At 48.7% G+C, this 15,483-nt stretch overlaps 3 gene segments (V, D, J or C); all 3 read left to right on the top strand.

Annotated features, from left to right (window-relative positions):
• The first annotated feature begins 5,288 nt into the window (after positions 1-5,288).
• Positions 5,289-6,077, top strand: LOC120380717. The segment is given in 2 exon segments: positions 5,289-5,369; positions 5,785-6,077. Coding segments are annotated over 2 exon segments (333 nt in total).
• Positions 6,078-6,596: 519 nt separating this feature from the next.
• LOC120380718 lies at positions 6,597-7,743 on the top strand. The segment is given in 2 exon segments: positions 6,597-6,796; positions 7,451-7,743. Coding segments are annotated over 2 exon segments (351 nt in total).
• Positions 7,744-8,574: 831 nt separating this feature from the next.
• LOC120379822 lies at positions 8,575-9,749 on the top strand. The segment is given in 2 exon segments: positions 8,575-8,760; positions 8,917-9,749. Coding segments are annotated over 2 exon segments (390 nt in total).
• Positions 9,750-15,483: the final 5,734 nt, after the last annotated feature.

A 15,483-nucleotide genomic window follows, 5' to 3' on the forward strand; every position in this document is an offset into this window, starting at 1 on the left:
GCAGCTCCCCCGGAGAGGGTTGAGCCTCCAGTGACTGTCAATGCTAGGGAGAAAGCCACTAACAGGAGGTCTTGGGCGACCACCTGGAGAATTTGAAAAGCAGCTCTTGGCCCAGCTCGGAGACTCAGACCCCTACTTCTGCGGGGTGGAGGTACAGCGACCCAAGCTGGGGTCAGTGTAAAAACCCCCATCCTCTGCAAAGCAGCTTGGTGGGGAGATACAGGCACCAGAGGTCCCCAGCTGGTGTGAATGCATCATAGCTCAGCTGGAGTCAGTGGCCCAGATCCCAAGAACTCACAAGCCATATGGGAAAGAGAGAGACAGGCTGAAAGTGAAAAACGAGTCACAGGGAGGGTTTTTTCCAAGGTCACACAGTCGGGGCTAGAACCTAGCAGCCCTGAACCTTATTCCAGCGGGCTATCCACCAGACCACACTGCTTATCAAATACACTGACTTTATTGGCATCACTGTGGGTTTACACTTATGTAACCAGATATAGGGCTGGGAGTCCCTAGTGCTGTTCTTTCTCACTTGACACTCCTTAAAACACATGGCCACAAAATTTAAAAACAACAGGTTAATCCTGGAGGGAATTTTTCTTTAGGAAATGGAATTTTACAGGGAAAAGTCCCTTCTCTGGACCACATGGCATCATCCAGCATTTGCAGCAATGGAAAAATCCATCGGCAGCAAAGGGAAAACGTTCCCAGCTTTTGGAACGAGCAGCTCCCTTGGGAAAGAGATGGTGGGTAAGTTTTCTGCTGGCCCTGGGTCTCTCTGCGGTTCGGGCTGTTGTTCTCCAGAAGGCACCGCAGCAGAAGCAGCATTTATCTCTATAGACAGGGCACCGGTTTATTCCAGCCACTGGTTTCCCATGGTCTAGTTCTCCTGCCAGCCCCCTCATACGCGGTGAGGCCTGTGGGGGGCTCAGCCAGGGGTGCTGGAGCAATGTGCACAGTGGGGGGCTGGGAACCATTGAACCAAACTGTGAACCTGGATATGATGGAAACCACGTCAAGCCAGGGGGTGCGGCAGCCTCCCCTAGCACCCTTAGTTCCAGCACTTACGGGCTTAGCTACAGGGCAGGTATTGAGGGGAGAGGAGGGGAGGTTCATACTTGGCCGCAGGAGCCACTCACACCCCCAGCTGTGACATCACTGCCTGATTCTAATCTTCACCATTCAGACAAGGGCTCTCCCCTCCCTCTGCCCAGGGCTGCAGGGGGAGGACAAGAGCTGCCGCCTGCGTGACTCTCTCCCAGGCTGGCTGGAGGGAAAAGCGGCAGTGCCCTGCAGAAGAGACGAGCTGCTGAAGTGATGGCTACAGTCCGGGACTCAGCCATTGTGCTGATTTTGCTTTTCAGTGAGTAAGATTCCAAATCCCATTTCTGAAAGATTCTTCACGTGCCTCCCCCTTCATTACCGGCGCTGAGAGATTAAACAGACCTTCCCCTTCCTCCTCTGCAAGAAGGGGTGTTCTCAGGCAGGGATTTAGGTGCCCAAATACCACTGGAATTGAATTTCAATGGAAATAAATAAAAAGGAGGGTGATCTGTTGTTCTCCATGTCCACGGAGGATGGGACAACAAGCAAGTGGCTTAGTTTGCAGGAAGGGAGAGTGAGATTAGATGTTAGGAAAAACTTTCTAGCCATAAGGAGAGTTAAACTCTGGACACGTTAAGTAGGGAGGTTGTGGAATCCCCATCGTTGGAGGGTTTGAAGATCAGGTTAGACAAAAACCCATCAGGGATGGTCTCATGGCCTCAGCATGGTGGGAAGCACTACACGACCTCTTGAGGTCAGCCTGACATTTTCATGATTCCATTACATCCCCTTGGCTCCTTTAAAAATCCCAGAACCAAGAACTTGACCTCAGTGACAGCATCCTGCGACTAACTTCTCTTTCCCCTTCTCCTTGTGCCAGGCTCCAGCATGGAAGATGCTGTAACTCAGACCCAGACTTCAGTGTCAAGGGTGGAGCGCGAGTCCGTTTCCCTCGACTGCACTTATGAAACTGCTGCTAGCAGCTATTATTTGTATTGGTACAAATAGCCCCCTGGGGAAAGCCTTATTTTGCTTTCTTGGCAATATTCTGGAGGAACAAAGAGGAATGAGGCAGGGGAGAGATTCTCTGTCAATTTGGAGAAGTCCAAAAGCTCCGTCAGTTTGAAGATCACAGCTCTGGAATTGGGGGACGCGGCCGTATACTTCTGCGCTTTCAGTAGAGACACAGTGATGAAATTCATAGGGAGCCCTGAACAAAAACCTAACACCTCTCCGCTACTGTAAGAAACTGACTCCTGCAGTTAAGTATCAGAGGGGTAGCCGTGTTAGTCTGGATCTGTAAAAGCAATAAAGAATCCTGTGGCACCTTATAGACTAACAGACGTTCTGCAGCATGAGCTTTCGTGGGTGAATACCCACTTCTTCAGATGCAAGAAGCTTTCACCCACGAAAGCTCATGCTGCAGAACGTCTGTTAGTCTATAAGGTGCCACAGGATTCTTTATTGCTTTTACTGACTCCTGCAGGTGAAGTCAGGAGGTGAGCACGTGTGGGAAAGAGGTGGGGGTGGGGGTAGAGGGCTATGAAGTGGGGTGAGACCTGCCACAGCTGGCTTCCTGGAGATGAAAACCTCTTCCTGATTTCTGGGAAAAGGCAGCACCAGAATGATACTCAGAAATTTGCTGCAAAGAGGCGATGGAACGAGACAAAGGCAGAATAAGACCCCAAATTTAGATTAGAAAGTGCACATTAAACACTGACACAACTGACTCCCACAACTGGGGGGAGGGATAATTCAGTGGTTTGAGTACTAGCCTGCTACACCCAGGGTTGTGAGCTCAATTCCTAAGGGGGCCATTTAGGGAACTAGGCTAAAAATCTGTTTGGGGATTGGCCCTGCTTTGAGCAGGGGGTTGAACTAAATGACCACCTGAGGTCCCTTTCAACCCTGATACTCTATGACCCAGGGACACGGTGGATTCTCCATAATTTGAAATATTTAAATCAAAACTGGGAATCTCTCCTCTAGGTCAGCCACAAGATATGGGCTGGGTCCAGGTATCCCGGAGTATCCTTCTCTAGCCTGTGTTAAAGCAGGAGGTCAGACTAGATGATCACAACTATCTCTTCTCACTTCAGGATCTATCCATCAATCAATCTATTAATATCTCACTGGGGGCCAGCGAAGTCTGGGATGGGTTCCTTGGGGAGTTAGGGACCCTGAGTCTATTCAAAACCAATGGTTACTGGGCATTTAACTCACCTAGGCACCTTTAAGAAACTCCTAGTTGAAATTCCATCCTGGGTTGACACTTAACCCTCACTTCTGGACCGAACTGGCACTTAGGGCTCTGCACAGGGGCAAACATCATGGTATGGTCAGAAGAGCTCAGTTATTCCTGGAAAGAGAGCTCCCAGATTTATACTGAGGCATTCTCAAAAGGGCCTAGAGAATTTAGATGATCAACTTCCTTTGAAATCAATAGGATTGGGGCATCTAATTCCCTTAGGCTTCTTTGGAAATGTGGATGCTGAATCTGCTTTGATTTTAATGGGAATCGGGCATCTTTTTCTCTTAGGCTAGTTTCAAACTCTCAGCCTGCATGTTCAAGTCACAGGAACTACAAACTGCATTGAAAGTAGATGGTTCCCCATCACCTAAAACCGAGAGCGAAGTAACAGAACTGCCTCAAGCCCTGCTGGGTTGATCTGAAAAGAAAATGTAATAAAAATGTGCCATATCCTGTTCTGAAAGCAAACAGGCTTGTGACCATGTGCTGCCATCTGGTGGCCACTGCATTTCACTTTGACAGCTGCAGGAATTAATGGGAAATGGTGTAAGAGTTTTCCACCAGTTTTACTACCAAATATAAAGGCACATCCTTATTTCATCCTGGACATTGAAATGTCATTTAGACATATAACTACTTATGTGTTTCACGGACACAGACACAAACACAAAATCTCGGTCACACACACTCACAAAGTTACTCTCTCTCTCTTTCATACACACACACATTTTTACATAAATGAATTCACAATTCACGTGCACAAACAAGTCACGCACACTCATAATAACATATATACCAAAGTTGCTCTTACATACATCAAACACCCACACAATCACTCACACACGACCTTCAACTTCTCTCACTCACACACCATAAAGTGACACACACTCACACATTAGCACACATCCCAAACTCACATGCGGATCAAACACAAATGCACTCAACAAATTCTCTCTCTCTCTCTCTCTCTCTCTCACACACACACACACTCGTTTATCTGCAGCAACCTGGTCATTTCTGGCCTTCTTGATATCATAAATATTTGAAAATCTGCCCCCTTGTTTCCTCTGACTCATAATAACTGTTGCTAGACTCCTTAACTTCACAAAAACTCAAGAAATGTGCCATTGCAAGGCTAGGAGGCCAAATATCACTGAAATTCAACATGACATGGGTTCCTAACTCCCTTTGGTTCCTTTGAAAATCCCAGGCTAAATCCAGTCATGTCTGTGTGGTGCTGAGATACTGCAGGGGTTGGGTCGGGGGGCGGGATGGGACAAAGGCGCTTTTAATAATATTTTCAAGGGAGCCCAAGAGAATTAGGTGGTCAGCTCCCACTAGAATGCAAGGGAAATTGGGCTAAGAATTTCCTCAGAAATCTCTGACCATTCCAGCCTAACACTGCCTGCATTGGGTATTTCTCTGGCCATATTACCACAGTGTCTGCGCACCTCACAGTCATCAGTTTATTGATCCACACAACACCCATGCGAGGTGGGAAAGTGCTGTTACCCCCGTTTTATGGATGGGGATCTGAGGAAGAGAGGGGCAGATTTTTAAAGGGCTTTAGGTGCCTGGTGGGATTTTTCACAAGTGCCTCGGTGTCAAACACCCCTTTAAAATCAATGGGAGTTAGGGGCCCTGGGTGTGTTTGTAAACCCCACTGGGACACCCTTTAAAAACGTGGCCCTGAGTGACTTGCCGAAAGCGACCCAGAATATCTGTGGGGGAGGTGCTATAGCTACTGGTCTCTCCTGCCGCATCTTGGCTGCTGCTGCTGCTCAAATACCACCAAGGAATCGCCTCATGCCGGGTGCCTTTGTCTACGCTGGAGCTGTACAGCTCCGAGAACGCAGTTGAGCTTCTGCAGGAGCAAGCGGCGGCAGTCACAGGATCCTAGGCTGGTGTGTGTGTCACATGATGTGTCTGAGAAGAAAAATAAAAGCAGGCAGAGATGAGCCAGGCACCCACTGCATCTTAGTGCCCGGTTGCCACAGGTGTCAGAAATTCACTTCCAACCCCCTCCCGAGAATCATGAGACTGCAAGTCTCCTGGGTCTTTCTTCCTTTGTACTGTAAGTTTCTGCTCAGAACGCGCTGGGCTCTTCTAAGCCAGCGGCTTCGCTTGTAGGACATTGAACTAGGAACGACTGGAGACGTATCTGATTCAGTTCACGGCTCTGTTTGATTCAGAGTTACAGCACCTATCTATGGGAAAGCGGGGGCTACCAATGGGACCCAGCTCTGTCGCGGATCTATTTAAAGAGTCATATCGCCCTGGGGTTCTTTGTTAGAATTCCTCACCTCTTTTCAAGACCGGGGAAGATTCTAGGTAGCGAGAGATGGGGTGCATGGGACAATGGCTGGACGGAAGGGTGCTTCAGAAGGAAGGATGGGGAGACAGCACATAGGGAAGAATGGTCAGATAGGTAGACAGGCAAAGTAACACACTCTCGCCTACATTTCAACTGTCCTTTTGTTTCCCTCCAGTCTCCTGCTCCGAAGCCCAGGTGGATCAGAGCCCCCAGTTGCTGGTTACTGGGGAAGGGGAGGTCTCCACCATGTCCTGTGCTTTCACCAGCAAGTACCAAACCTTCCACTGGTACCAGCAGCTCCCTGGGCGAGGCCTGACCTACCTGCTGTCCGTCAGCCTTCAGGAGAACGCTACCAAGCCCCGGTTCGTGGCGCAGCCCCTGGAAGATGGGGAACGCTGCTCCCTGCACATCACCGACTCCCAGCTGGGGGACTCAGGCAGCTACCTGTGTGCAGTGAGAGCACAGTGACACAGGCAGAGCTGGGCTGAGGGCAAAAACCCTCATCCTCTGACAGGCAGCTGGGCCGAGGAGCTGTAGGGACGGATCCCCAGCCGGTGTAAAGTGACTGTTGTTCCAGTGGAGTCACTGAATCAACCCCCAGCTGGTGCAAATCAGCAATATCTTCATTTACGTCACTGGGTCAGATCCTCATCTGGTGCGAATCAGACGCTCTTTATAGCAGCTAATGGGGCAGATCCTCAGGGGGTGTAAACCAGCTGTAACTCCACTGGTGTCACGGGGTGAAGCGGTGCCTGGGTCTGTATCATTCCTACCATCTTCTACCTGGGATTCCCCTGAAGCAGAGAACTTTTCCCCTGCCCCTCCCGTTTCTGTGGCAGGCCAGCAGATGGCGCTAGAGTGCTCACCCCCGCGAACCCTGGTTAATTCCCACAGCCTGAGGTCGGGGCTGGAGCCAGCCCAGCCCAGCCCGCAGAGCTGCTGTTCCGCCCCGGGGCAGAGACCGAAACAGCAGCTTCTGTGGGCGGAGAATCCTTCCCCTGAGAAGCGGTAACCTGAGGGGAGGGAGAACTCTCGCTTCCGCTGGTCTCCTCTCCCGCAGACCTTCCCCGGATTGACTCTGCCTCGGTATATTCCTCTGCTGCCAGGGAGAGAAGAAGCGGAGCTCACCATGGGCTCCGAGAGTGGAGCTGCTCCGTGGCGCCTTCTCCTCGCCCTGCCTTTTCTCTGTGAGTGAAACAGATATTTTCTCGCTCTACAGGGTAAAAAGATGCGGACTCTTAGATATCAGGGGGGAGGGGCAAGTCCTCTTATCTATCTATCTACATACACCACATCTATCTATCTATCTATCCCCATCCGCCCCCTCTATCTATCTATGAGCTAACGCACCCGTAAGGACAGAGGGGTCTGCAGATATCTCAGCCTCTGTTCTATTTGAACAGTAATATTGATTTGTTAGCATTTCTTGTCCTGCTTTTTTAAGATTCCGGGAGAGTACAGAGAAAAATAAATAAATGCTGATGGAAGGATCTATATCAATCGATATATAGACATGTAGATATAGATACTGGGAATGGAGGGAGGGATAGCTCAGTGGTTTGAGCATTGGCCTACTAAACCCAGGGATGTGAGTTCAATCCTTGAGGGGGCCACTTAGGGATCTGGGGCAAAAATTGGTCCTGCTAGTGAAGGCAGGGGGCTGGACTTGATGACCCTTCAAGGTCCCTTCCAGTTCTAGGAGATTGGTATATCTCCAATTATTAATTAAATTTTAATTATGGATGGAGGCTGCAGAGGGAAGGCTGGATAGATACATCCACAGATAAACAAGCAACTCGCATGTTATTCATGTTAACTGCTATTATTTTGTTTCCCTCCAGTCTCCTGCTGCGAAGCCCAAGTGGTTCAGAGCCCTGAGTCGCTGGGTACTGGGAAAGGGAAGGTCTCCACCATGTCCTGCTCTTTTGCCAGCGGCTTCAAAGTCTTCCAGTGGTACCAGCAGCTCCCTGGGCAAGGGCCGACCCATCTGCTGACCGCGAGCTCTAATCAAAATGACACTGTGGGGCGGTTCATAGGCGAGCATCTGGAAAGTGGGAAACGCAGCTCCCTGCACATCACCGACTCCCAGCTGGGGGACTCAGGCAGCTACCTGTGTGCGGTGGATGCACAGTGATGCAGGCAGAGCTGGGCTCAGGGCAAAAACCCTCCTCCCCTGACAGGCAGCTTGGCGGAGGAGATGCAGGGGCAGATCCCCAGATGATTTAAAGCAGCTCAACTCCATTAAAGCCAAGGGAACAGATCCTCAGCTGTTATAAATGGGCACCGCTCTAGTGGAGTCAATGGGCCATATCGCGAGGACACGGAGATTGGAGCCCAGGTCTGCAGATCCTGGGACAACTGTGTGAAGAGCAGCGTAAATACGGAGTCACTCCACATGTGTTCATTGTGGTGACTAGATCACTACCAAACCGAGAAAATTTAATTTTCTTTTCTTTGTTTCCTACATTTTCTATAGCAAAGTTTATTACTAAACATAAGGAGAGGGAAACCATCTTCCTTTACGGAAACCGAATACAAAAATTCCCTTGCGTGAAAGCTGTAAGATCATCCACGTTTCGTAGCAACAATAAACGAACAAAACTAACCTAGCCCCTCCCGCCACTCTCCTTCCTTTACAAACCGCGACTCCTCTATGGAAGCCAGAACTTCTGCTCCCCCGTACCCCTGTGCAGTTCACACCAGAGCCCGACAGAGGGCGCTACCGCGCAGACAGGAACGCTCCAGAATCAAGACCACTTTCTGGTGTTTCTAGACATCTAGTTCTCGCTCCATCTCCTCCCCACGCCGCCCCCCCTCCGCCCCCTCCGGGACCCTGCCAGACTTTTTAGCCGCGCAGAGGAAAGGCAGCTGCCAACCAAGCACAGAGAGATTTGATGCTTGAGGCCAAGAGTCACAATTTAATTCGGAGCCGAAACAGCGTTCCCGGATTCTTTCAGCCCTCAGAAGACAGCGCTCGGCTTCCCTCTGCGGGGAAAGGGCCTAATTCGTTTCTCCTGACACGGCTGGGGGCAAGGGTGCCTGAGTGGAGAGAAAACGGAGCCGCTCCGTGCAGAAGCGCAGAGACACCGAATCTTCATTGAGAAAATGCTTAAAACCCTGGTCTCCACGCTCGTGCTGATCCTTGTTTCCAGTGAGTCAGATTCTCATGTGGCATTTCTGGGCATTAATTAATTTTTTACCTGTGTCCGGGTGTCCTTCTCCATGACAGTTCACGCTGCTGCTGCTGTTAGTTTCCCTGTCTATGTCTGGGGGATTTTTCATGTTCTGTTATTATTTTTCCTCCCAGGCGGAGCGGTGGACGGAAAGGTTTCTCAGCCTGCTGCGCTGTCTTTGCTGGCGGGGGGCAGGGCTGACCTCACCTGTAACCACAGTGTCGCTGCCTATGACAGAGTTATTTGGTACTATCAGAGCCCCAGAGCTGCCCCTCGAGCTGTGATCTCTGGCTACAAGTCCGCGGAGACATCGGAGCGGTTTGAACTGTCCATTGACCCCTCCCACCAGTCTGCCCTGCTGCGCATCACCAAGGTGGCGGTGGAGGACTTGGGGGTGTATTACTGCACCCTGAGAGACACAACGAGGGGAAATGCAGCGGCCATGACCGGGATGCTCTGCAGTGCAGAGTTAAAGTGAAGGAGCTGTGGAATGTCTACCACAAAGTGTGGGAGGCAAACCACCACTCCGGTGCTGCCCCATGACCTGCCGTTTCTACAAAGAGCTGGACACAATACTTGGTGGCGCCCCACCTCCACTCCAAAGACCACCGTGGACACTTCAGAGGCAGTAGCAGGACAGAGTTCAACAAGGCAGGAGGAGGAAAGTGGGAGCGAGGGTGCTGAGGAGGAGGGGGACAGCACAGCTTCCCAAGATGCATGCGGCCAGGAGCTGTTTTCAAGCCAGGAGGAAGGTAGCCAGTTGCAGCAGACTGTGCTTGGGCAAAAATAACAGTTGGTGCCCGGTAAGTGGCTTTTATTTGAGAAGGAAGTTATTTGGTGAAGGCTCATGGGGGAAGAGGGTTAGGGCTGCATGCATGCCTAGATGCAGTATAGGGTGTTGATGTGCTCTCTCACATGGTGGTAATCAGCCTCAGTGAATTCTTCAAAGGTCTCATTCAGAAGCTGGGCAATGCGCTTGCACAGCTTCCTTGGCAGAGCTACTGTGCTCCTTGTCCCAGTAAGGCTAACATGTCTGTGCCACTGTGCCGTGATGGGTGGGGGGACCATTGCTGCACACAGGCAAGCTGCATGTGGGCCAGGGCGGAAGCCACATTGTAGTAGAAGATCCTCCCTTGCTTCCCAGGTCACCCTCAGCAGTAAGGTATCTTCCTGGATGAACCCATCCTGTGGAAAATGTGGGGACAGTGTTCAGTGTAGGGACCCCCTTCAGGTGTTGGCTCTCCCCAAGGCACAGAAACCCAGAGGTCAGTACAGCAGTGAAACAATCAATCCCCCTTGACCCTGTACGTACATAAGAACATAAGAAAGGCCGTACCGGGTCAGACCAAAGGTCCATCTAGCCCAGTATCTGTCTACCGACAGTGGCCAATGCCAGGTGCCCCTGAGGGAGTGAACCCAACAGGCAATGATCAAGTGATCTCTCTCCTGCCATCCATATCCATCCTCTGACGAACAGAGGCTAGGGACACCATTCTTACCCATCCTGGTTAATAGCCATTTATGGACTTAGCCACCATGAATTTATCCAGTCCCCTTTTAAACATTGTTATAGTCCTAGCCTTCACAACCTCCTCAGGTAAGGAGTTCCACAAGTTGACTGTGCGCTGCGTGAAGAAGAACTTCCTTTTATTTGTTTTAAACCTGCTGCCTATTAATTTCATTTGATGACCCCTAGTTCTTGTATTATGGGAATAAGTAAATAACTTTTCCTTATCCACTTTCTCGACATCACTCATGATTTTATATACCTCTATCATATCCCCCCTTAGTCTTCTCTTTTCCAAGCTGAAGAGTCCTAGCCTCTTTAATCTTTCCTCGTATGGGACCCTCTCTAAACCCCTAATCATGTTAGTTGCCCTTTTCTGAACCTTTTCTAGTGCTAGAATATCTTTTTTGAGGTGAGGAGACCACATCTGTACACAGTATTTGAGATGTGGGCGTACCATGGATTTATATAAGGGCAATAATATATTCTCAGTCTTATTTTCTATCCCCTTTTTAATGATTCCTAACATCCTGTTTGCTTTTTTGACCGCCTCTGCACACTGCATGGACATCTTCAGAGAACTGTCCACGATGACTCCAAGATCTTTTTCCTGACTCGTTGTAGCTAAATTAGCCCCCATCATGTTGTATGTATAGTTGGGGTTATTTTTTCCAATGTGCATTACTTTACATTTATCCACATTAAATTTCATTTGCCATTTTGTTGCCCAATCACTTAGTTTTGTGAGATCTTTTTGAAGTTGTTCACAATCTGCTTTGGTCTTAACTATCTTGAGTAGTTTAGTATCATCTGCAAACTTTGCCACCTCACTGTTTACCCCTTTCTCCAGATCATTTATGAATAAATTGAATAGGATTGGTCCTAGGACTGACCCTTGGGGAACACCACTAGTTACCCCTCTCCATTCTGAGAATTTACCATTAATTCCTACCCTTTGTTCCCTGTCCTTTAACCAGTTCTCAATCCATAAAAGGACCTTTCCTTTTATCCCATGACAGCTTAATTTACGTAAGAGCCTTTGGTGAGGGACCTTGTCAAAGGCTTTCTGGAAATCTAAGTGCACTATGTCCACCGGATCCCCCTTGTCCACATGTTTGTTGACCCCTTCAAAGAACTCTAATAGATTAGTAAGACACGATTTCCCTTTACAGAAACCATGTTGACTATTGCTCAAGAGTTTATGTTTTTCTATGTGTCTGACAATTTTATTCTTTACTATTGTTTCAACTAATTTGCCCGGTACTGACATTAGACTTACTGGTCTGTAATTGCCAGGATCACCCCTAGAGCCCTTTTTAAATATTGGCGTTACATTAGCTAACTTCCAGTCATTGGGTACCGAAGCCGATTTAAAGGACAGGTTACAAACCTTGGTTAATAGTTCAGCAACTTCACATTTGAGTTCTTTCAGAACTCTTGGGTGAATGCCATCTGGTCCCGGTGACTTGTTAATGTTGAGTTTATCAATTAATTCCAAAACCTCCTCTAGTGACACTTCAATCTGTGACAGTTCCTCAGATTTGTCACCTACAAAAGCCAGCTCAGGATTGGGAATCTCCCTAACATCCTCAGCCGTGAAGACTGAAGCAAAGAATCCATTTAGTTTCTCCGCAATGACTTTATCGTCTTTAAGCGCTCCTTCTGTATTTTCATCGTCAAGGGGCCCCACTGGTTGTTTAGCAGGCTTCCTGCTTCTGATGTACTTAAAAAACATTTTGTTATTACCTTTGGAGTTTTACTCACCATTTTGGGGCTCCTATGGGTTATGTGTGCTCCCTTTGGGATAGGCAATTTCTGCTATTCTGTACACTGTGCTTATCTTTAAATACAGCTGAATCATTGCACTGTCTAGTGTGAACAATGCTGCCTCTGTTAAGTGTTTCATTTTAGCTTTACAGATGCAACCCTGAGATCCCAGCTGTCCTTGTTATCAACGGCCAAAAGACTCCAAAGAATCAGGAAGCATCCGCAAAGAGGCAAAGAGGAGATGCTGCATGAAGTCATGCAGCAGTCTCTGAATGAAAATCAAAAAGTGCAGGAGTGGTGGGAGACTTAAAGGAGGCTCTGCACCCGCAGAATGCGGATTGCCAGCACCAAAGCACAGAGCAGCTGCTAAGCATCATGGAGTGTCAAGCGGTCTCGATACAGGCACCCAAAGCAATGCAGGCAGAGTACATCCACGCCCCCCTCCTCAGCAGCCCTTGTCACAAATCTCTTTCCCTGGTGCCCCCATGCCACTGCCAACCCACTTTCCTCAACTTCCCAGTTCTTATCACCACCAGTTGCCTCCAGTACCTGTAGCTTCACCACCCAGCCCTGCAAACTACGACCCTTCCCCACTGCACTCAACCCCCATCACCATGTATTTTAACCAGTCTGAAGTGCAGCAGTCATTGCACAGCACTCCAGACAGGAAGGCTGAGTATGATAACAGGACATGAACAAATCTCTGATTCTCCCGTTCCCCACCCCACCCCCTTTCCTCATCCCACACAGTACAGATGTGTCATGCCCTTTCTGTTTCCCAAGCAGCTGTGCTTCTTTTCAATAAATGAATTTTATTTTCAATAAATGAATTTTTTGGCTTTGAAAACATTCTTTCTTATCACATTAAGTAAAAGATACCAGGGCCGCCCGGGGGGGGGCAAGAGGGGCAATTTGCCCCAGGCCCCACAGGGGCCCCCACGAGAGTTTTTCAGGGGCCCTGGAGCGGGGTCCTTCACTTGCTCCGGGGGGCGCATAAAACTCTCATGAGGCAGGGCGCAGGAGCTTCTTCTGCTCCCGGTCTTTGCCGGCAGGGGGGTCCTTCCGCTCTGGGGCAGAAGGACCCCCCACTGGTGAATTACCGCCGAAGCGGGACCCGCTGCCGACGTGCAGCCCGGTCTTTGGTGGTAATTCGGCAGTGGGGGGCCCTTCCGTTCCGGGACCCGCCAGCGAAGTGCCCCGAAGACCCGCGGTGGGGGCCCCCTGCCGCTGAATTACCGGCGAAGACTGAGCTGAAATTCGGTGGCGGGTCCCGCTTCGGCGGTAATTCGGGTGGTGGGGGGGCCCCCGCCGTGGGTCTTCGGGGCACTTCGCCGGCGGGTCCCGGAACGGAAGGGCCCCCCCCGCTGCCGAAGACCCCAGGCCCCCGGAATCCTCTGGGCAGCCCTGAAAGATACTGTAGCCCAGGAAAGCAACAGGCACAGCAAGTGGGTGTATCATATGTAGCAAACACAGATTCCTACTAACAGTGGAAGCAGTGCACTTCACTCCCGTGCAGGGCACCAGACATTACTGGTGGCTTTCAGCCTCAAATTGCTCCCTCAAAGCATCCCTAATCCTTACAGCCCCGTGCTGGGCCCCTCTAATAACCCTGCACACTGGACACCATTAAATTAGGACTGAATAGAGACTGAGAGTGGACAGGTCACTACAAAAGCTAAATAAATTTGTTAGTCCCTAAGGTGCCACAAGTACTCCTCGTTTTTACGAAAAATAATTTTCCCTTGATAAATACTCACACCTTCTTGTCAACTGTTTGAAATGGGCCACCTTGTTTACATTGGCCTCATTAGCACTACAACAGCCATTGCCACCCCTTCTTGTCAACTGCTGAGAATAACCCACTTCCAACTTCATTGAATTGGCTCGTTAGCACTGATCCCCCACTTGGTAAGGCAACTCCCACCTTTTCCTGTGCTGTGTATTTATACCTCCCTACTCTATGTTCCACAGCATACATCCGATGAAGTGGGTTTTAGCCCATGAAAGCTTATGTCCAAATAAATGTGTTAGTCTCTAAGGTGAAAAAAGGAATCCTTGTTTTTGCTGATACAGACAGACATGGCTATCCCTCTGAAATCCCTTCCCCATCTGCAGGTATTTTGACACGTGGGGGCGGTGTTGTGCCAGAGAAATAATTCCAGAAACAGCTTTCTTCTCTCTGAATAACTCTGAACTTTCCTGACATCAACCCACCCACCTCTGCCCTGCCAACGCCCCCATCTCTGACAGCCCGATTCAGAAACCTCTTCCTAGCAGAGAGAGCCAGATCGAGAGGGAGACAAAAGCTCTTTCTCTTCCCTGCAGATGCCGGATACAGAGGCAAATTAATTCTGCCTGACGTTGGCACTTGGCACCACGATTCTTTTTGTCCCAGACCCTTTGAATCCGAGGGATGCGTTTGTCTTGGGTCTCAACTGTTTTCATCGTGTCTGTTCTAAGTGAGTGAGATTTCCTTCCTCAGCCTGCTCACCTGTGATGGATCCAGGCGATAACTCCCGTCTCTCTGGCTGGACGTGTCTCTAAATATGTGGTTATTATAACTGTCTGCATCTGTTAAGGTTCCCATGGATCTGAGTGTAGCTGCTGTCTTTCTGTCATCACGCGGTGTGTCTGTTATATCTTCCTGTATTTGTTATGTTCCATTGGCGCTTTATAAGGTGCCATCCCCTAGCCCCGATTCTTCTCTAAGCTTTCAGACACAAAGACAGGTCAGTTTTTATTGGTCCAGGGAACTATCATTGCTTTGTTGCAGAATCATAAAACCCAACGAGATCTTGACCTTGGTCCGAAGCTATTTTAATCTTGTCTCTTTTAAAGTGACTCGTTTTTCTTTAATCCTTTAAATCTTCCAGGGTCTATGATCGAGTGGGCTCTTATTATATCGGAGTGTCTACGTTGTATGAAGGCACATTGTGTTCCTGTTGTGTTTATATTATGCTGGAGTGATGGCATTGTGGTTACGTATTAGATTTATACATTTGCCCAGTGTGCATTATGTTATATATATTAGGATACACATAGATTTAATGAAAACATAATATAACACTAGGCTATAGTAAGGACTGGATAGATAAAATATGTTACACATTATCTCTCTAGTCCCTACTATAGCTTAGTGTATATGTTTATATTAAATCTATATTTATGTGACAGATGAGTCTCATCTGAATGTTCATAGTATGTTTTTACTATATATGTTTCTACTATATCTGAGTGCAAATATTTTTCTTTTATCCTAAATGTACATTGTGTTTCTATTTTGTGTGTGTGTGGATCTGTCATATTTCTATTAAATCTGATTGTAAATCTTATGGTTTTGCGTATATCTGACTGCAATTGTGGTAATTATGCTGTTACATCTGTGTGTGTCATGTTTCCATTATATCTGGGAGTCAATATGTTGTAC

This window comes from Mauremys reevesii, linkage group 13, assembly GCF_016161935.1.
Source record: "Mauremys reevesii isolate NIE-2019 linkage group 13, ASM1616193v1, whole genome shotgun sequence".
NCBI lineage: Eukaryota > Metazoa > Chordata > Testudines > Geoemydidae > Mauremys > Mauremys reevesii.